The sequence below is a fragment of the Pseudophryne corroboree genome, chromosome 10 (genome assembly GCF_028390025.1).
Source record: "Pseudophryne corroboree isolate aPseCor3 chromosome 10, aPseCor3.hap2, whole genome shotgun sequence".
NCBI classification, from domain to species: Eukaryota; Metazoa; Chordata; class Amphibia; order Anura; family Myobatrachidae; genus Pseudophryne; species Pseudophryne corroboree.
In genome coordinates, this window is record NC_086453.1 from 72,990,952 (window position 1) to 73,014,209 (window position 23,258).

The window sequence follows — 23,258 nt, forward strand, 5'->3', positions numbered from 1 at the left end:
TATTAATAATAATAATAAATATTTGCATATGGTATACTCAACTTGTACAGCACCAACAGCACGCCCACTTCCTGTGCATGATATATGGCAGTTTCCCCAGATCAATACCCAAAAAGTACATAGTTCATTCCAGGGGCGTAGCCAGAACTTTGTGGGCCCCATAGCAACATTTTGAAGGGTCTCCTGTCCCAATGCTTCTAGAGAGACACCTCTCCACAGCAGTTGCTAATTGTATGCCGCCATAAGAGATCCCTAATTAATTTTTTGAACCATAGTATGGCCTAGTTTGCATTATGTCACAGTGTAGAGCTACCAGTACAAATTGTGCAAAACAGTACGCCAAATTCACATTATGACACACAGTGTTCCCAGTTCATATTATGCCACATTATTGTCCCCAGTTCATATTATGCCACACTATAGTGCCTCCACTTTATCTTGTGCCAAATTACAGTGCCCCAGTTCATATCATGCTACATTATAATATCCTCCAGTTCATGTTATACCAAATTACAATGAGCAAGTGCAGGGGCATAACTAGATATATTATAAGCCCCAAGGCACATGATTGTAAGTGCCCCTATGTATCTACAAATGTGGGAAAATATATATAACACATGTACCTGTGACAGGGAAGGTGGGCCCCTCTCAGCTCTGGGCCCTATAGCAGCTGCACTCCCTGCACCTATGGCAGCTACGCCGTTGGTTCATTCCATCAGCTCTTTGCAGGCATTCTTGGATCCCACATAGTCTTTCCTTTTAGGAGAATATATTAGACCAACAGCTGATTCTTACACTTTTGCCATGGAAATGGTGGTTGGTAATATTTATCAAGTTTGTGCATTTGCAGGATTCTACATTACACCATACATTGTAATCATGTACAAATCAGAGTTAAACTTTTTTACAGCCTCCAAATTTTGACATAACCTTCCACATATGACGTAATATGTAGGATCATATTACAATAAAGTATGTTCACATCTATTTCAAAGAATGTTATTTATTTTTCTTCACTTACCAATCACAAAATGAACAAAACAGTAGCATTATTGATACATACAGGTTGAGTATCCCATATCCATAATTCTGTTTTCGGAAATATTCCAAAAATCTGAATATTATGTGACAGCAATGACATCATGACTTCACCAGTGTCATGACTGGCGTCTTGGGCTTTACCGGTAACTGCTTTTAAATCTCAACCAACCTGCCAGTCCTTGCCCGCAATGTATGCCAGACCCCCCCAATGTGGACCTCGTCAGACCCCCACCCCGCTAGGCCCCACCCCCACTAGACCACCGCAGTACACACCGTAACCTGCCTTAACACCAGCAGACCATCCCGCAACACCAACCGGACCCCCCCATCCCCCGGCAAAAGGTATACATAAAACAAAACAAAAAATCCAATATCGGAAATTCTCCTTGTCCCGAGAATTACAGATATGGGAGTTTCAACCTATATTTTTTTTATCAACTCATCCATCTTTTTACTTCTTATAATATAAAGAGTATCAGAGAAACATCAGCATTTTGTAATAAAATATGATTTTAAGCAAAGTTCATAATTTTAACAAATACATTTTGTTTTCAAATGAATTATGTGAGATTACTTTAATTTTATATATTGATAAATTATTTCCGAGGATTATTTATTTTTCAATATACCGGTATACCATAACGGAATGTTCTTTCAGTTAAATCTGGATGGAGATTTACACATCTGTTATGTCTGGACCATGATCCTGTAGCTTACAGATATGTGATTGTTGCTGTCTTGAAAAAGGTCCTGTTATGGTTTTGCTGCTTTTGTGAGTACAATCAATTTTATCTCCAAGATATTTGGACTATTGTCTTTATTGGAGCACCACTGAGTTGAAACTAGCAGGAACTCAGTCCCTGAACCTCTCATTAAATATGAACTAATCAGAAACTAGGTTCCTGGACCTGTCCTGGGCCAAACAGACACACAGACACACAATTCATTCCTACAATGAATTTATTTCATTGGGGAATAAAGGATCCACAGAAGAATCTAAAGCCTTCCTGACAACCCGCACTGCATCCTCTGCAATGTCTTTTAGAAAGCCCCGCAGCATCCAATAAGTGGTAACAAATGAGATGCTCCCTGCTGCCATAGTGCCAATCACCGGGATATTACTGGCTGCATATTCAACTGCCATAAGAACTCCAGTTGGCCCTCTGGTTAATAAAGTGGTGACAAGCTCTTTGTTTATCTCTTGAATAACTAGAGGAGACTTGATCACAGACTTCAACTCACTAACATCTTTACCAAATTTGTTGGCCAATTTCTGGAGAGAATACTGGTCCAGGCCAAAAGCTTTCTGATATTTTATCATTTCTTTCACTAAGATCCCAACATCACAAACTACAGACAGGCCTGGAACAGGGGCTGTAGCGACGGCACAGGAAAGTAAGGCCCATCTCCAGATCTCCTTCTTCAGTGCCTCTCGTTTCCTTTCTAGGATTGGCCGAGAAATGTTGGGTAGACATAGCAGGAACACATGTCTCTTGTGACTTGGAAGTTCCTGTTGTAGAGTTTCTTGCATTCGGTTAAAGTCATACTTGTTTAGTTCCAGGCAGGAGAGGAGAAACACGTGTGGATCATTGATTCCTCCAACATGGAGACTGTCAATGCAGTTCTGCCGAATCTCTTCCAATATGTTCTCTTCATTGTATGTCTTCTTCCTACGTATTTTAGAGGCATGTAAGTCAGAGTCAACTTTTGATCGGACGAAGTAGAACTTCTTCCCCATGGTCTGGATATGCTCTGCCAGCTGCATGTCATTGTGTCTGAAGCGTTCCGATGACATGATAATGAAAAAGTCATATCGACTGAACTCAACCGACTCGAGATAAATGCTTGGACTAAAATTTGGAGTTCCTATACCTGGAAGATCCCAAAATGTCACGTTATTATACTGTGGATGTGGATAAGGTATTGGCACTTTCGTGGTCTCCACCACACCTGTTTTAGCAGCACCTTCTTCTTCATCATCCATACCACGGATGGCATTGACAAAAGTCGATTTTCCTGATCCCGATTCTCCTGTTATTGCAATGTTTAAAGGGGCATTTTCGATCTCATTTAGTGACTCACTGAGTCTTTCTGTTGCTTTGAAGAGATCACCTTCTTCTAGGGCAGAGTTAATTTCCTGGACTTCCTCATCCGAGATGAAGTGAAAAGGTTCATTAGGATCCATTTCAGTTTGTTTCCTAATAGAAAATGAGAAATAATTTTTGTGTTAGGAGAAACACACTTAGACACAGGGTCGGACTGGCCCACAGGGGTACCAGGGAAACCACCGGTAGGCCCCACTGCCTAAGGGCCCACTCCTTCCTCTAGGGATCAGTTTCCAGACTGTGCACTTGTATTGTACATGGTAGATACTGTATGTTGCATTACACTGCACTAAACTATTGTGTATTTAAAGCCTCTGTGGAGGCTAGCCACACCCCCTTTGTAGGCTGGCTGCACCCCTAGGTATGGGCCCCTATAACTGCATTCCCCCGGTGGGCCCTTCATGGCCCAGTCCGACACTGCTTAGACATAAACAAATGCTCCAAAACAAAGTTTTATATCCAGTATATTTATATGCTATGGCCTTGTAGGAGATTTGTGCTATATGGTTATTTGAAAAAGTGAATATCTATCAAAGTTATGGGTTTTTTTTTTAGCAGCAATCAATATTGTTGTAGAAAGACCTAGAAATTCTGTGGTCTAAGATTTGGTCAAATTTCATCCTAAAAGTCATGAATCCCAGTGAAATTAGCTCAGATGTGAACATTTAAAATAAAAGAAAATGAGTCAGTAAAAAAATAAAGACAAAAAAAATAATTCTTTGTCTTTAATATGACCCAATCTCTGCAGAAGTTGAAGGCACACTCATCAACTGTAATAAGACACTGCCCACATAATTTATGGTTTTACTATAAAAAAAAATAATAATGGATGACTGGTCCCTTGCATATTCCGATCTATTGTTGTTAAATGTGGGCTGTTTGGGATGAGAACCAAAAGCATGGCGTTTCTCTGGGTAAGAAGTACAAAAACACAGGTCTATAAAGTGCTAGAGCTTTTCCCTACTGAAGTGGTTATTTTGCCCCCTCAAGTATCCCAGTATAATATATATGATATCATGCAGTCAAAATAGTAAAACACACACACACACACACACACACACACACACACACACACACACACACACACACACACACACCACTTTGAAAATAATGTGCAGTTGAGTAAAATACTCCACAAACACTTGTTCCTCATGATTTGAAACATAAAGAACAAAAACTTCTCCTTTCTTGATCTGTCAAACACTTTGTATATTGACATATTAAATAGCTCTATAGTGACTCACGAATGTTGTATAGGTATTAACGACAGAAGGGGTGGTGGTGGTAGGAGACGGGGCGGTCAGGAGATGCTGGGCTTCAAAAATGGTGGAAACTGCAAGTGAAAGTAATTAAAAGTAATTAAAACAGATAATTGACAAGTGCCGCCAACAGTGCACCCTACCCTGCACCACTATGTTTGGTGGCACACTCCGCACACACCTAATTGTAGCCCTGCCAAATGGTGATAGTCTGCGGCTTTGGGGGCACTGTGGATGACGCAGGATCCGTTCTGCAGATGCAAAGAACAGGTCCTGTGCATGTGCAGTTGCCCCAACATGTTCGCAAACCAGCGCAGGCGTTCCACCAACAGAGATATATGCAAATCAGACATAGAACTTGCATGTGATTTTGTCCAATAAAAAATACAGAGGGAAGTGTTTGTTCTATTTCATTCAATTTTATATTGGATTTTACAGGTGATTTTAGGTTTGATTTTGAAACGATTTTAAAACGAACACAACATCACTAGTCAAAATCTAACAACATTGAATTTGATTTTGAAATTGATTTCAGAATTGAATCCTAGTACTGTAAATGTACAGTGTGATTTGATGAGTGACATTTTTTTCAGTTAGATTTTATTTCAGTTGATTTGAAATTAACTTAAAATCTAATACAAAATGGACCATTAGTAAATATATCCCATAATCTATTACAGTTCAATACATTTGTGTAGGAATTTTTCCATTGTAAAACTGCCCTATTTTCCCATAATTATTTCTATAAAAATTAATGTTTTAATAAATTTGATGAATAAGTCGCCCCAAAATAAGTGCCCTTATGTAAATATATCCCTATTCTGAGAAGTTCTATTGTTCATATCATTGCCCCTTGGGAAGTGGAGGTCAGGATATTAACAGCATCCGATCACATTGTCAACTGTTACCATGATGACATTCGTAATGTTGATTGCACAATGTTGACACTAGTATGTTGACATGGTTTAACGTGTCAGCAGGTGCTATGTCAACATCCTCAGAATTTACACAATGCCAGTACCTAAGACGTCACCATGTGGAATGATAACATTCTCATAATTCTGACGGTTAGGTTTAGGCGATGCTGGGAGGGTTAGGGTTAGGCACTAGGGGGAGGATATGGTTAAGGTGCTTGGGGGATTATGTTAGGCACTAGTGGGAGTGTTAGGGGTAGGAATAAGTTCTAGGGATAAGTAGAGGTCTTCGCTGGTAGTGATGGTCATCTGATCTTGACATGGAATCCATGCTGGAGCTTCTGAAGTCAGAAGGACCAGATTAGTGACTCCTGGGCCACCAGTAATGTTACTCCATGAATGTAATTAAAACTCCAGTTATAACTCTGCATCCTTGGAATGACAGCCTTCAAAGGCAGTCTTCCTGTATGCACACCAGGGTCTGATTGCCCAGTGGTTCACAAACTTTTTTGAATCACGTTTCAGAATTTGTTCATGGCACCCCTATGCCAAAAGTTTCTTATTGAGAAATTCACAAAAAAATATTAAATTAAGTAAATTATGTTTATATGTCATCCTTAGGTTCAGTTATGTGGTGAGGGACAGAATTCACTTCTGTTTGTCCACATGTTTTATGATTGATAACCACAAGCACTGGTTTTGCCTATCATCTGTACCATAAATAAATGAATTGGTCCCGGCTTATGATCACAGGGCACCCCTGAAAGTGCCCCGAGGCCCTTTCCGCAGCACCTAGTTTGGGAACCACTGAACTACACACAAGAATTACAGTATATTTACAAGTTATTGAGGTTTTTCTTTGCTTTTTTTTTTCTTCAAGATTCAATTTTCATTAATTTTTCAAAATAGAATGGTATGGGGGGGTTATAGAAATAGAGAAAAAAAAGTGTGTGTGGGGGGGGGGGGAGGGAATCGCATATTAGTACATACAGTGTTATCTGAAATAATCCAATATAGCATACAGCATAGCAATCCACATCATGCAGGTCAATATTTAGAACAGAAATTAGCTCCCGATCACACCAAAGGATTGGAAGCCATCACATGGTTTCTAGACCAATCAGAACTTCCACAAGAAAGGAAGAACTTTATCACTGATGGAATTAAGTTCATCCTTGAGAATAATTTTTCTTTTTCAACGGATAATTTTTTTTGCAATGTACGGGGACCGCCATGGGAACCAAATTTGCCCCAAGCTACGCTAATCTATATATGAGTTTCTGGGAGAAATCACATATTTTTGAAAACGTAGCTTGGGGCACTACCCTGATAGAATGGCATCGATATATTGATGACGTTCTATTACTGTGGGTGGGAGAAGAGGTTTTAAATATCTTCTTCCAAGAACTCAACATCAATAGCTTCAATCTCCATTTTTCACTCACCTATAGTCAGGAACAGATTAATTTCCTCGATTTGACTATCTACATAGAAAGAGAAACTATTCACACCAAGACCTTCAAAAAACCCACCGACTGCAACACCTATATACCCACCGACAGCCAACATCATCACCTCTGGCTGAAAGGAGTTCCTAAAAGCCAATTTCTGAGAATCAGACGCAATTGTAGTCAGAAAAAAATCTGCAATGAGCAAATGGAACTTATGAAACAGGATTTTATGGACAAGGGGTATAAGGAAGAAACCCTTAACAACATCATGGAGGAAACTCAGAATAAAGATAGAGACACTTTATTAGTCAAAAAACCTCCCGCTATCAGCAACAAAGATGGTCTCCAGTGGTCATTTATCACCCAATTTGATGCACAACACTCACAAGTAGAACGCATCATTCGGAAAAATTGGCATCTACTACAACGCGACCCAATACTTAAGGACATCATCCCCAAAAAACCAACCTTTATATACCGTAAATCTCAAAATTTAAAAAACCAACTGGTTAGAAGTGCCCTACCGATACCCACGAAGAATCTCATTCGCAGTAAGGGATTCTATAGGTGTGGGATGTGTATCGGATGCAGAAACATCAGTGACACCACCAGTAAATACACTGAAATACAGATCAATAATAACAAAACCAAGATCAGAGATTTTATCACGTGCAACACGTCCAACGTGATCTACTTAGTGGAATGCTCCTGCGGTCTCACATATGTGGGAAGAACCTCAAGACCTTTAAAAACACGAATATCAGAACATCTAAGAAACATAAAAAAAGGACTCACTACACATCACCTTTCCAATCATTTTAAAAATGTTCACAATTGTTCCAGTAACCACATCAAAAGGTTCATTGGCCTGAAACATGTCAAAACCACATGGAAAGATAGGAACATAGAAAAGAAGCTGGCACAAACAGAAATGCGCACCATCTTTGAACTAAAGACATTAAGCCCACAAGGGCTTAACCATGACTTTGAACTCAAATGGTTTCTTTAAAACCCATTACATCCACCTCCCATCACCCAATGTTATTTTCTTAACACAATTATTATTAATAATTATTATTTTTTATTATATATAATTATTATTTTTTCATAGGATGTTTTTTCCTTTTTTTCAGCAAAAAACCCATTCCTTATTATGAAGGCCCACCAAGAAGAGAAGGGGAATAAAAAGTGATTTTCAAAATATTTAGAACTACATTTCCCAGCATGCCCAACGGCCCCTGATCATGGCCTCATATATTTTGACCTTTTTATTGGAAAACGGCTAAAAGGATATTAAGGAAGCATCACCTCGGGTTTTTTTCCGTTTTTTCACTAGGAACTCTTTGTTTTCAAATAAAGAAAGTTTAAAAGACTCTGGGAACTACATTTCCCATAAGTCTCTAATGTCATTTCCGGTTTTTTCCTTACCGGGAGACCTCCTTCTTCAGCAACAAAATTCAAGTTTTTTGATACCCTCCCGATGAAACTACACTTCCCATGATACCTGGCGTTCACTTCCGCCAAAAGAGACTCGAACATTGCCTATTGCGGACCGCGTCATCTATCACGCCCGCCGGCCACTTCCGCCGACGGACCTTCCAGGCCTGGAAACTACACTACCCACGATACCTGACGGCCACTTCCGGTCGCGGCCGAAAACACCGGGAACACTTAGCAAAAACGACTCCTCTACAAGCTATTTGTAACACTAAGAGATGACCTAATGTCAAAGCTTTGCCACCTTAATGTTTAACACATAAATGTCTCAGCCAAGTGATGTCCCTTTGCGGCGGACCCGCACTTCCGGTCAGCTCCGAAACCGGAAGTGACGCAATCGGGAGGCCACTTGGAAATTTATTATAAATATGTATTCTCAGGAACAGACCACCAGCCTTGATAAAGAGAGACTTCTCGAAACGCGTTGGCTGGGAGGAGGATCTTGGTCCACTTGGATTGGAAACCTGCACGGCCGGGGAAAGGTACGACCTTCTCAATTTTCAAAGTTCCTTTGGTACCGGGCCATGTGAGCTATTGTGTTTGGTCCTACCGGTCTCCCTGTCTGGCGGTTCCTCCCTCGTGGCCAACACTCCCTCTGTGTTTCATTTCATTTTAATTTGTTTTTATTCACTTGTTTTTATCCAATAAACCCTTTTTAAATATGGGTGGCTGAATCAGCATGCTGATTGGATAAAAGAAACCTTGATGTGCAGACTGAATACGTCCCTTACAGTGAGTACCGGTACGCAGTACAGCTTACAAAGATACCCTGATGTGTTTATACCTACACCTTTTATTGTAAGTTAGGTACGCTGAAAATTCCAGCATTACTTTTTAAAGAAACCCTTATGTGCTTTTAACCACACCCACTTAGTGTAAGTGAGGTACGATTCACCTACCCAAGATCCTCCCACTTGTAAGAAAAAAGTGTTCATCATCCCCATTGAGACTTCCCAAAAACTCAAAATTTGCTACTTTGTGTTTTTCATGATACCACGCCGTTTGACCGCATCATCCCTGGAGGAAACACTATCCTTCCCTTAGAAATCAGAAATACACTGAAAATACCCAAGATAAGTATTTTTCTTCATCTCTCAAAAAAAACCATATTTTCCCAGCTGAATCATCAGCTTCATTTCCCACCCCTTCCAGCGCCAACTCCCTGCACCCATATCTTTTGTTTAGTTCTACCCTTTCGGATTATTCTCTGGGATTAATCCAGTGGTGCAAGAGAGAGGCAGCAGGTACATTCATCCATCAGGAGCGCCTCCTTTATTCTACCAAATCTTTGTCCAAATAGCTCCCGAAGGAGGCAGGGTATCAGGTAGCAAAGTGAGAAGTACACCCCACGAGGACGCTTCACTGAACCATGTCAAGCCTTACTTGATAGTAGACTTAACTGCCAATAGTGAAACCTTATAACAAAAAGAGAGGGATATTACTAGAAACATGTAAACAGACTACAGTCGTAAAGGAGGCGTTATCAAGGGAGGGGCACTTTCCTATACTCACTCCATACCGCCCATTTTGTGGCTTGCCTTGAATTCCCCGGGGCAAAGGTCACTCCTGTGATCTTGAATTCGAAGTGAGATTGGACAGCAGCTTCAATGGCAGAGATTGTAGGAATCACAGGGGTGCGCCAATTACATGCCAGTAGTGAATTCATGGCAGCCAAGATGTGACCCAATACATATCAAGCTCGTGGGGGTATGATTGGGGGGGAATAAGTGTAGCAGGGCCAGTGTAGGATGAGGCGATACCGGGAAACCGACAATACCAGAAATAAGATAAAAAATTTGACACCAGAGAGCAGAAAGCAAAGGGCACGCCCAAAACACATGAATAATAATAATAATTTTAATTATATAGCGCTCTTTCTCCAAACAGGAATCCAGGCGCTTTACAGACATGAGTGTACCTGCTTTACCACCTGATCGCCAGCAGCCATTGGGGATAGTTGGCCAGATAGAATGTAGAAGGGCAGCGGTTAGGTATTGGTGGTGTATTAGTTTATAAAACTGCTTTGTGTTTGATACACATTTGGACACTTGGAAGCAAGAGTTAAATACCGAGCGCCATTCCTCATCCGTAAGAGTACAATTCAGGTCAGATTCCCATTTCACTTGAGATCTAAGTTTCACTGGGTGTGGGGGGCAATTGAGGAGGGCATACCATCTGGACAAGGACCTCTACGGTCTGTTCTCATAATCAAGCTATGAATATACTTGGGGATCGGCAGCACTCTACTATGGGGCAGGGTTACACTCCGAAGCCAGTGTCGGAGCTGGAGGTATTTATAAAAAGTCTCCATTGGGAAGGGAGAACCAAGATTGGAGTTGGGTGTATGACATAAAAATTCCCATGTCCATTACCTCTTGAAGGGTCCTAGCCCCTATGTAAGTCCACAGGTGAAATGACAGATCCAGGATGAGGCCTGCCACTCCATCTAATAGGAAATCCAATGGAGGTAGAGAGAGTTCTGGTAATAAAACCACCATAGCTAGCTAGGATTTACGAGTAGATTGGACCACTACTGATCTCGAGATTAGGTTCGAACCTAATTAGATGGGCATTCATAAAACACTAGATAAAGGGAAAGGAAAGAGCAGGCCTTGATCCAAGGAAACCCACGATTTAGGGGTATCCACTGCATACCAGGCTCCCAGTGGGGATAGTATACATGCCGCCTGGTACTGATGTTAATCAGGAAATGCTAAACCCCCTTTTGGTTTCGGTAAATACTTTATTTTACGGGCAAGTTTACGTTTCTTGCCTTTCCACACATATTGGACAAACACATAGTTGAATTTGGTCAGTAAGGAGTTAAGCAATAAACTAGGGATAGTCCTAAATAAGTCTAACAACTTAGGGAGCAAAACCATCTTCAGGGCTGCTATACGGCCTAACCACGATATATTGAGTAACATCCAGTCATTTGTCAACACCGTCATTTTATTCAAAAGGGGAGGGTAGTTACACAAAATAAGGTCGGAGACCTTGGGAGGGATGTGAATGCCCAAGTATTTCAGGCATTTTACTTGCCAGGCATAATCATATTGAGATTTCAAAGTATTAAGTAGGATAGTAGGGAAATTGATTGGGAGAGCTTTAATTTTGGAGCTATTAAGCTTGTAATATGAGACAGATAAATAGGCTTGCAAAATTTCATGAAGGGCCTGGAGGGTAGGCCAGGGCGGGGCAGCCAGGAGCACTTACAGCAGTGAGTCGGGGAAGCACAAAGCGTATTCAGGAATGAGTGAGAAGAACACGGCCTTCCTCTAAAAAAAAAACCTTTATGTGAAAGACCAGCGTCTTTTGAACGTAAGCCTAAAGTGAGCACTGTTTATAAGGAGTCCAGTGTGTATACTTGGCACTATATAATTCTAGGAGCACACAAGGGTGAAAGAAACCTTTATAGGAGTGATCCAGAGTGTTTGAAAGTAAGAATGGATGTAAGCAGCATTTCACCATTCACATAGAGGGTTAACCTGTAAGAATAAGCTATCACACACCCCGAATAGAAGGGTCTAGGAGGATCCCAGGTGGAAGTTATACACTAAAGCAGCTCATGAAGGACTCACTCTGAACATTTGTATATATTGTGTTTTTTTTTCAGATATCTGCTTTTGAGATTGAATCACCATATGGACTGCCCATGAGAATACTGATGAACTTTTGACCCTAATGGGTAATGTTGAAGATTTTTTTATTTTTTTGTTTGTTTGCGCCACTATAGGAATCTGTCCAATTTTTCTGTTATAAGAATGAGGATCAGTAATTGTGAAGAGAATGTCATCTGCGAAAAGACACACCTTATACATATTGCCAAACAGAGCTGGACATTTCACTCGGGGATTGATACGAATAGATTCCGTCAGGGGCTCTATAACTAGAACAAAGGCCAGAGGAGAAAGAGGGCAGCTTTGGCGAGTACCATTGGAAAATAGAATTTTAATTACCTACTGGTAAATCCTTTTCTCGTAGTCCGTAGAGGATGCTGGGGTCCACATTAGTACCATGGGGTCTAGACGGGTCTTTTGGGAGCCATGGGCAATTTAAGAGTTTAATAGTGTGGACTGGCACCTCCCTCTATGTCCCTCCTACCAGACAGTCTAGAAACTGTGCCCGAGGAGACGGACATACTTCGAGAGAAGGAAATACACAGATAGTGGTGAGATTCACACCAGCTCACACATAACAGAAAAGCATGCTAACCAGCTTGATACAAATCAGCAACGGCTGAACAACAGTACTTAACTAAGTAACACATGCAGGAAAACGAAGCGCTGGGCGGGCGCCCAGCATCCTCTACGGACTACGAGAAAAGAATTTACCGGTAGGTAATTAAAATCCTATTTTCTCTTACGTCTTAGAGGATGCAGGGGTTCACATTAGTACCATGGGGATGTACCAAAGCTCCCAGTACAGGAGGGAGAGCGCGGAGGCTCCTGCAGAACAGATTGACCAAACTGAAGGTCTTCAGAGGCCAAAGTATCGAACTTGCAGATCTTAGCAAACATGTTCGATCCCAAACAAGTAGCCGCTCGGCAAAATTGTAAAGCCGAGACACCCCGGGCAGCCGCCCACGAAAAACCCACTTTACGAGTAGAGTGGGCCTAATCTGATTTTGGACACAGCAAGCCTGACGTAGAATAAGTATGCTGGATAACACACCTGATCCATGAGAAATCATCTGCTTAGAAGCAGGCCACCCAACCTTGTTGGGATCATAAAGGACAAACAGAGAGACTGACTTTCTGTGATGAGAAGTTCTCTTCACATAAATCTTCAAATCTTATAACATCAAAGGATTTTGAAGTAATTGAGGAGTCAGTAGCCACTGGCACCACAATAGGTTGGTTGATATGAAAAGTTGACACAACCTTTGGAAGAAATTACTGACGCCTCCTGAGCTCAGCTTTATCTTCATGGAAAATCAAGTAGGGGTTCTTGCAGGACAATGCCCCCAATTCCAACACACGTCTAGCAGTTGCTAATGCCAACAGTGTGACCACCTTCCAAGTAAGGAACTTGACATCAACCTCCTGTAAAGGTTCGAACCAATCCGACTGCAGGAACTGCAGCACCACATTAAGATCCCAAGGTGCCATAGGAGGCACAAAGGGAGGCTGGATGTGCAGAACCCCTTTCCAGAAAGTCTGAACCTCAGGGAGGGACACTAATTGTTTCTAGATGAAAATGGACAAGGCCGAAATCTGGACTTTTATGGAGACCAACCTTAGGCCCACATCCACACCTGCTTGCAGAAAGAGAAGAAACCACCCTAGTTGAAACTCCACTGTAGGAAACTTCTTAGATTCACACCAAGACACGTACTTTTTCCAAATTCGATGGTAATGTTTAGATGTTACTCCTTTCCTAGCCTGTATCAGGGTAGGAATAACCTTGTTCGGAATGCCCTTCCGAGCTAAGATCTGGTGTTCAACCTCCATGCCATCAAACGTAGCCATGGTAAGTCTTGATAAGCGAACAGCCCCTGTTGCAGAAGGTCCTCTCGAAGAGGAAGAGGCCTCGGATCTTCCAGCAGTAAATCCAGAAGATCCGCGTACCAAGCCATTCTTGGCCAGTCCGGAGCAATGAGGATTACCTGAACTCTTGTTCTTTTGATTAGTTTGAGAATCCTTGGGATGAGTGGAAGTGGAGGGAACACATGCACTGACTTGAACACCCACAGAGTTACCAGGGCACCTATTGCCACTGCCTGAGGGTCCCTGAACCTGGAACAGTACCTCCGAAGCTTCTTGTTGAGGCGGGAGACCATCATGTATATTTGAGGTATGCTGCAAAGACTTGTCACCTCTGCGAACACCTCTGGGGCTCCACTCTCCCGAATGGAGATTGTGTCTGCTGGGGAAGTCCGCTTCCCAGTTGTCCAGTCCCAGAATGAAGATTGCTGACAGCGCCACTGCGTGCTTTTCCGCAGAGGATGATTTTTGTTACCTCTGACGTTGCAGCTCTGCTCTTCGTTCTGCCTTGTCGATTTATGTAGGCCACTGTCGTTACATTGTCCGACTGAACTTGAATGACCTAACCTTTCAGAAGACCGTTATACACAGCCCTTAGTTCCAGAATGTTTATCGGAAGGATGGATTCCAGACTTGACCACCTTCCTTGGAAATTTTCCCCTTGGTTGACTGCTCCCCAACCCCTGAGACTTGCATCCATGGTTAGGAGGATCCAATTCTGAATCCCGAACCTACGTCATCAGGCGTAGACCCCTGGGTACAATATATTGTTACCCAGGGGTACAGACTAGAGCTTCAAGAACTCCCACCTCACAGATTCTTCAAATCAGGCTTACCTGCTTTGCTGACAGTAGGTGAGAAGTTTGCAGCCACCAGAGGAGCGATATTCTGGCTTTTCGGTGACAGACGTATCCTCTGGTGTATGTGAAGATGAGATCCTGACCACTTGTTCAGGAGATCCATTTGGAAAGATCGTGCATGAAATCTTCTGTACTGTAGAGCCTCGTAGGAGGCAACCATCTTTCCCAGAAGACGAATGCACTGATGAACCGATACCCAGGCTGGCTTCAGGACATCCCGGACCATTGCCTGTATCACCAATGCTTTCTCCTCTGGCAGAAACACCCTCTGTACTTCCGTGTCGAGGATCATCCCCAGAAAAGACAGTCTCCTTCCAAATGCGAAGATTCAGAATTCACCTGTGATCCTGGAGCAGTTGAGTTGAGAGAGCAATGCTTTGTATCAGCTTCTCCCTGAAAGACGCTTTTATCAGCAGAGCGTCCAGATAAGGAATTATGTTCACCCCCCTGCTTGCGGAGGAGTAGCATCATCTCTGCCATGACCTTGGTGAACACCCTCTGTGCCGTGTAGAGGCCAAACGGCAGTGCCTGGAACTGCTAGTGACAGTCCAGCAACGCAAATCTTAGATAAGCCTGGTGAGGCGGCTAGATCAGAATGTGAAGGTACGCATCCTTGATATCCAGGGATACTAGAAATTCCCCCTCCTCCAGATCTGGGATCACCCCTCTAAGAGACTCCATCTTGAATTTGAATTCCCTCAAATAAGGGTTCATTGACTTTAGATTCAATATTGGCCTGACCGAACTGTACAGTTTCGGTACCACAAACAGGTTTGAGTAATAACCCTTGTTTGTTAAGTGAGGTGGAACTGGAATAATAACATTTGACCTTAGCAATTTTTGAATGGCTTCCTGTACGATGGCACTTTCTGTCAGCAAAGCAGGTAAGCCTGATTTGAAGAATATGTGAGGTGGGAGTTCTTGAAGCTCCAGTCTGTACCCCTGGGCAACAATATCTTGTACCCAGGGGTCTAGGCCTGATGACGCCCAGACATGACTGAAATTTCTTAATCTTGCTCCCTTCTGCCCAATCTCCAGGCTGGGAGGTCCACCGTCATGCTAAGGATTTTGAGGAAGCAGAACCGGGTTTCTGTTCCTGGGAACCTGTTGGTGCAGGTTTTCTGGATTTCCCCTGAACTCCTATAAAGAAAGTGGAAGATGGTTTGGACTTCTTAGCTTTCGTGGTCTGAAAGGACTGCATGGTAGATGTAGGATAAGATTTCCTCGCAGGTGGTGTAGCTGAGGGATGGAATGTTGACTTACCCGCAGTTGCCGTGGAGATCCACGCATCTAACGCTTCACCAAACAGAGCCTGACCTGTAATGGGTAGGTTCTCCACACTCTTCTTGGATTGCACATTCGCAGACCATTGGCGCAGCCAGAGTCCCCTGCGTTTCCGAGACAGCCATGGAACAAGCCCTCGCATTGAGATGGCCAAGGTCCTTCATGGCCTCTGCCATGAAACCTGCAGAGTCCTGTATGTGACGTTAGAACAATTCAATGTCACATCTATCCAGAGAGTCTAAGGGGGTCAGTCTGAGTTTATCGCTATTTCTGCGCATCGGTATGCACCGCAATGCACATGCGCGACGTACGGGTACAAAGTCCTTTGTGGTTTTGCACATGTTCTAGCGAAGCTTTCAGTCGCACGGCATAACACAGGAAGATTGACATGAACTGAGCGTTTCTGAGTGGCAACTGACCTTTTTCAGGGAGTGCTTAGAAAAACGCAGGCGTGTCGAAGAAAACGCTGGCGTGGCTGGGTAAACGCTGGACGGGTGTGTGACATCAAAAGCCGTTCCTCTGTCGTTAGAATCAACGCACACGAAGAGTAACTACAGGGCTGGTCTTGTTTTGCACAAAATAATTTTGCAGCTGCTCTGCTGCACAGGCGTTTGTACTTCTGCAAAGTGAAAATACACTCCCTGGTGGGTGGCGGCAATGCGTTTGCACGGCTGCTAAAAGTAGCTAGCGAGCGATCAACTCGGAATGACCCCCTAATTCCTCTAGTAATGTGCCTAACCACTTTACTATGGCTTTAGAAATCCACACACAAGCAGTAGTAGGCCATAAAGCTACGCCAGTAGCTGTGTATAAAGATTTGAGTGCAGTCTCAATCTTACGGTTAGCCAGCTCTTTTAAAGTGGTGGACCCTGGGACAGGTAAAACCACCTTTTTAGACAACCTAGATACAGAAGCATCTACTACAGGCTGGATTTCCCATTTTTTCCTGTCCTCCTCTGGGAAAGGAAAAGCAATGAGAACCCTTTTTGGAATCTGGAATTTTTTCTCCGGGTTTTTCCAGTATTTTTCAAATAATGCGTTTAATTCCTTAGACGCAGGGAATATAACAGAGGATTTCTTAGTATCAGTAAAGTAAGTCTCCTCTGCAGGCTCAGGTACCGTATCAGTAATGTGTAAAACGTCCCTAATAGCCTCAATCATAAGTTGCACCCCTTTAGCAAGGGATGCATCTCGCCCCACTGCATATCCCCATCACCGTCCCCGGTATCAGAGTCGGTATCTGTGTCAACTTGCATTATTTGGGCAAGAGCACGCTTCTTAGGGAAATTAATTGAGGCCTTTGAAGAGGTAGTGGGAGCTGAATACGACAAAACCTCAACAAACTTTTTCAAAACCTCATTCTCAGTCTCATTATGAGCTATCCGAGATGAAATCTGGGATATCATTCCTCTAATAGAATCAACCCATGGGGGTTCGGATTCAGAAGGCTGAGACAGTATATTACAGTCCTGAGTACAAGGACTAGACTCTTCTGGAGAAGATACACACTCTGCAGCACAGGATACAGAGTTCTTAGACATGTTTAATATGTGAGCTATACAAACACACATACACACAAACAGGAAAATGTCAGACACAGTTTCCCCCAGAGTACCTTCAGAGAGACACAGAGTATAAGGAGCGAGAAACACAGCACCCCAGTAGGCAGTTTATACAGTTAACAGCTGGCGCTGACTGAATAACCTTAATAGATTAAACAGTTAATATCTCCCCCCCCCTCCCCCCCCTTGTCTATAACACCCTGGTACCGCAGAGGATAGCTGGAGTTATGTGGAGGGCAGTGCTCCCTGTCAGTGTTCTGTTGCTGTGATCTGCAGGGAGAAAATGGCGCAGGTGAGTGTTGGATCCGCTCTGTGGAAGAAGCTCCGCCCCCTGTAATGGCGCGTCTTCCCGCACATAGAGATTATACTGTCCTGAGATAAATCTGCAGCAAACAGTGGGTTAGACCTTGTAAGCTATACTTGACCAGTGTAGGGTATTGCGCTGGCCCAGGGCGCCCCTCATAGCGCCACACTACAAGTACTGCTGAGCCCTCCGGAGCGCAGCCTGTCAAAGCTGTGCTCCTACCCTTGTGCTGCCATTTCCCGCCGGTGACCCACTTACCGGAGCACCGGCGTCATACTCACCACTCCATCTTCTGGCTTTGTTAGGGGGTGGCGGCCGTGCTGGGGAGTGAGCAGTCGCCTCGTGGGCTTGCGATCATCACCTTCAGGAGCTCAGTGTCCTGTCAGCGGAGATAGAGCCATTAACCTCTAGGGTTGGATCCTACCCCCCTCCCCAAGTCCCATGAAGCAGGGAGGTTGTTGCTAGCAACCTCCCTGTACCTAACTGTTTTAAAAAATAATAAAACTAGAAAAACTCCTAGGAGCTCCCCTATCTGTGACCGGTTCCACCGGGCACATTTTCTAAACTGAGTCTGGTAGGAGGGGCATAGGGGGAGGAGCCAGCCCACACTAATAAACTCTTAAAGTGCTCATGGCTCCCAAGGGACCCATCTGTACCCCATGGTACTAATGTGGACCCCAGCATCCTCTAGGATGTAAGAGAAATAGTAAATATCGAAGAGAGCATACCATTTATGAACACTCTAGGCGACGGGGCAGAGTAGAGTGCATTAATAGAGGATAGAGCCCTACCTGTAATACCGAACTAAGCAGAACAGTTGTCAAATATAGCCAATGTAATCTATCAAACACCTTCTCTGCATCCAGTGAGAGCAGCAAAAGAGGCTCCAACGATGCAGAGAAAGCATCCAAAATATCAATAATCCTCCTAGTATTGTCAGGAGCCTGTCTATTCCAAACGAATCCAACTTGATTCTGGTTATGAGGGAGCAGTGGGTTTAACCTATTAGCTATACATTTTGTGCATATCTTTACGTCAGAATTCAATAGAGCTATAGGACGATAATTGGATAGCATGGCTGGGTTTTTCCCAGGTTTAGGAAAAGCTACTATTCTGGCTTCTAGCATGTCAGATGGGAACGAAACAGATGACGAAGCCTTGTAAAAACAGGTACTAAAACTGGGACCAAAACATCACTAAAACATTTAAAAAACCCGTTTGTGAAGCCATCCGGGCCAGGGTCCTTATCTGATGGAAGGCCATCAATAACCAGTCTGATCTCCTCGGAAGTCCAGGGACACTCCAATAGTTGGAGGGAATGAGGGTCTAAACTGGGTAAGTTTAGTTTGCTCAAAAAAGCGTCAATCTCGTCAGTAGATGGCTGCAGAATAGTGGGATCTGCACGGAGATTATATACAGCAGAATAATACTCTGCAAAGGCGTTGGCAATATCTGAGGGGTCAGACACGCTCTGGCCTTTGGCATTGGTGACTTCTTTAACTCTTTCAGTTGCTACTTTACCTCTCAGTTTCCTGCCCAACATTCTTCTCGCCCTATCCCCTTGAGTGTAGAATTTGTGCTTTAGTCTAAAAAGATTCTTATGAACCTCTTTCAGAGTCAGGATATTCCATTCTTCCCTAGTGCAAAGCAGTTCCCAGTAGATCGTCTTATTTAGAGGTGGAGGATTTAAGTTTGTGTTCCAAGTCCGCCAGGCGAGCCTCAGCGTTATCCTGCTGTTTACACAATTACTTGCAATGTTTAGTCGCTGCTTGGATGATGGAGCCCTTAACTACAGCTTTTAGGTCACACCAGTTATTAAATACGGACGTACCAGTAGGATCATTACATTCTAAATAGGTGGATAATGATTGGGAGATAGAAGCTTTCACCTCTTTATCTGTCAGTAGGTACTCGCCAAGGCGCCAGGGTCGCAGGGAAGACCTAGCAGAAGTCAAGTCCCACCATAATTTCAGGGCCGAATGATCTGACCAGGAGACCCAGGAGACTGGCAGTATGGTGGCCTGCCTTATTTGTTGTAACTTTCATTTATCTGATAGTGCCAAGTCTATCCTAGAAAATGACCCATAGACCGGGGAATAAAAGGTATAGTCTTTACAGTTAGGATTCCTCACCCTCCATATATCATAAAGGCCATATTCATACAAAATGCGTCTAAATGATTGGGAGCTGTCCCGGGTTGGGAGAGTTTTTAAAGGACGGTGGGTGGGTGGCTGACTTATCTAAAAGAGGATCCAGAACCAAATTAAAATCCCTGAGGAGTAACAGAGAACTATTAAGACAGGACTAGAGGGTAGTACAAATTTTTCTAATAAACGAGAATTGCTTGACATTAGGGACATAAACCGCTGTTAGCGTGACCGGTTTGTCATTCAATTTCCCAGTAAGAATTAAATATCGACCTTTAGTATCGGATACTTGTACAAAATTACATTAACGGGAAAATAAAATAGCCACTCCTGCCTTCTTCTTCGGATCATTGGACACATAACAACATGGTAAATTGTGATTCGAAAATTGGGGTGAGAGGAGGCCATAAAGTGGGTTTCCTGGAGGGCTATCACATGGGCTTTTATTTTGTCAAAATGACATAAAGCAAGCCTCTGTTTATTCGGGGAGTTAAGGTCTTTGACGTTAAGGGAGACTATGTTGACCACTGGATAAGCGGAAAAAGGAGGGATGAGACGTTGGACTGCTTTAGGTTTGCGGACCAGAGAACACGCACAGAGCAAAACATATACCATTCATATTGCGATAAAAGGAATAGACAAGGGGATAAAAAATGGCGAAGAAAGAAAAAAAAAAGGGAGAAACAAGATGAGCACCACAAGGGTGCAACTAGAGGCCGCCATACGTGGCGGCACATAGGAGGCAGTGGCCCTATAGGCCACCCCCTACACTCCAAAACAGAGAAGCTATAGTTCAAATAGGGCCATAACAGTAGTACACCGCAACCAGTCGGGCAAAATGATATATCGCCTGGACAGGGTACAATTAGATAGCGGCCTCAAACAGAGACAACTATGGCAAAGCTAGTGACAGAGAACAATCAGCAAAGGAAAGGAGAGTAGAAACAGAGAGTAGAAACACCAGTGCATATAAAGTTATCAGGTTGAGATAATGAGGTCAGCCGCAGAAGATTAAATGACTTGCATGTAGCTGATCACCACGCCATATCAAATACATCAAAAGGCACATTAATATACAACATATGAAGAAAAAATAATACATGACCCCACGGTACGCTAAGGAAGAGCGACAAGCAATATACATTACAGTCAGGGAGAATGATGCGTAGTAGCCCAATCAGGGGAGACTCTGGGTCCTACAGGTAGTATGGAAGAATCGTCCGCCAAGTTCCATGACATCAGAAGTTGGGAGACAGCCGAAGGTGTGGAGACTACACTCGTGGCTCCATTCCACCTGATAATCAAGTTGGTGGGAAATCCCCAGCAATAGGGGATATCGGCCTTCCTCAGAGCCTTGGTTACTGGGTAAAAAGAGCAATGAAGTGCCAACATGGTGGCAGATAGATCTCCAAATATTTGTAAGTCACCCAGAACATCCTCGGAGGAATCAGATGTTCGAGCCGCACGGAGCACCATTTCTATGATATGAAAGGAATGAAACCTCATTATAGTTTCTCTTGAGGCATCCTTAGGGGCGTTTTTGGATTTAGGCAGTCGGTGTATACAATCCAATAAGAAATCCATTAGCGTAACCTTTGAAAGCAGTTTAATAAATAGTTCCGTGACGAACCCAGTCAGAACCAAAGCCGAAACAGATTCCGTGATTCCCTGTCCTCGAGGTCTCCAAGCTTGGCACCAAGTTCAGTAACGTCTGATTGTAGATCGTCATGAAGGGTAATAAGCCCATTGTGGGATTTAACCACTTCCTCCAATTTGCTTTCCAACCGGTCAGTGCGTTGGCCCACTTCATCAATAGACTGCTGGCAAACCTGCAGAGCAGATCTATATTCCGTTGAGATGTCCGCTTTGAAGAAGGCCAACAACTGCTTAATTGAACCAATCATTGGTGGGGCATCGTCTCCCAGAGCGGCTTGTGCAGCCGGAGCCGCAAAAGAAGGCTCAAAAGGAGTGCTTAGAGCAGATAGTTGTTTGTGGTCTTTTTCGGTAAAGAAGACATTTTTGGTAGGGTGCATAGGAGAATGAGTCTTAAAGAAATTGACAGGGGGGACCCCTGCCATTTCCTTCTGTAGTTTAGGTGGCATTGTTGCTGACAACGTGTTATTTTATCAAAGTGCACTGGTGAAGTACATTATAATAAAACAAGTGAGAACAGGTAAATATATTGCCAGGAGGCGTCACATCTGGGTGATGCTGTATACAGATGTTTGGAGTGGAGGGGGTGGTATGAGCAGTCACATATAAAGCAGATGTGCCGAGAACATATTGGTGCCTTTGGACGTTGGCATCAACAGCTCGAAAAGTATAGGGTTGTTGAGCCTGCCGTGTATCTCAACGGTGTCGAGGAATGTAGCACAGATGACCTCAGGGAGCCCCTTACTACCCATGCACCAGACTGTCCCTAGGTAGCTGTGATGCGAGTGTAAACTTCCATCTGGGAAGTGTCCACCTCCTCCACTATGGCCAGTGAATGAAGTTGACAATGATAACTATAATAATATTATGGAGGTGATATCCCCCTCAATTATTCATTAAAATAACAGCCAGGTGATAGAGCGGGTATGTGGGAAGACCGCAGGTAACTGTGTCCCAATATAGGTGCACCCAGATTAAGAGGCAAGTGGTCCACTTTGCAGAGATGGGGGGTGAGGGTGCTGGAGTGGGAGAACTGAGGCAGGAGGGGTAAGGTGCCAGGCTACAGTAGAGAAGGAAGCTTGCATCTGCACTGCATCACTCACCTTTCTTCACAGTATGGCCGCCACTGACAGTCCTCGGCTTGATCCACCTATAAAGAGGACAGTTAACACCACCCAGCATACATAGAAAATGTGCCCAGCAAGAGAACACAGCACACGGACCAGCCAGCGAACCACGTCAATGTCGGACAAAATGGAGCAATTTCGCAAATATGTCCCAATTGTCTCCATGTAGAGTTACAGTTATTGTTTTGGGCATACGCAGGGAGAAGTGGATATTAAATGTACCAGCCATTCCTTGCCGGTGACTGGGTGGCTATAAATGCACCAAAGAATGGTCCATTTAATGGGTCTGTTATGGGAGAGTCACAGGTCTGTCAGTAAAAGTGTCTGTGAACACATAAGATGGATAAACTGCACATGCCAAAGTGCTGGTGCAAGTTCAATGGTGCGGCCAGTGGTGCTGTCTAAGGACCAATCAGTATTACAGTATCTGCAGGCGCTAAAAGTATTCTTGAGATATCCACTCAGCAGCGCAGCCAGCTTTTGACAAGAGAAAGTAAAGACAGATAAAGGGGGAGATTCAAATGTTTGAAAAGTCAGTTGGTAGTCTGGTTTTTCATATCTAATAGAC

The 23,258-nt window shown here is 43.5% G+C and overlaps 1 protein-coding gene across 3 annotated transcripts in view; it reads right to left on the reverse strand.

The window, feature by feature from the left end:
- Positions 1 to 987: 987 nt before the first annotated feature.
- LOC134966041 (interferon-inducible GTPase 5-like) overlaps positions 988 to 23,258 on the reverse strand; it is a 30,946-nt gene continuing 8,675 nt past the window's right edge. The window contains exons 2-4 of one of the 3 annotated variants that reach the window (XM_063942503.1): positions 22,667 to 22,713; positions 4,391 to 4,479; positions 988 to 3,239 (exon numbers count right to left, since the gene is read on the reverse strand). In XM_063942503.1, the coding sequence (XP_063798573.1) occupies positions 1,991 to 3,226 (1,236 nt within the window). In that variant the 5' untranslated portion in view covers positions 3,227 to 3,239; positions 4,391 to 4,479; positions 22,667 to 22,713 and the 3' untranslated portion in view covers positions 988 to 1,990. The remainder of the gene's footprint in view (positions 3,240 to 4,390; positions 4,480 to 22,666; positions 22,714 to 23,258) is intronic. The other 2 variants (XM_063942502.1, XM_063942504.1) reach the window with 2 other exon arrangements.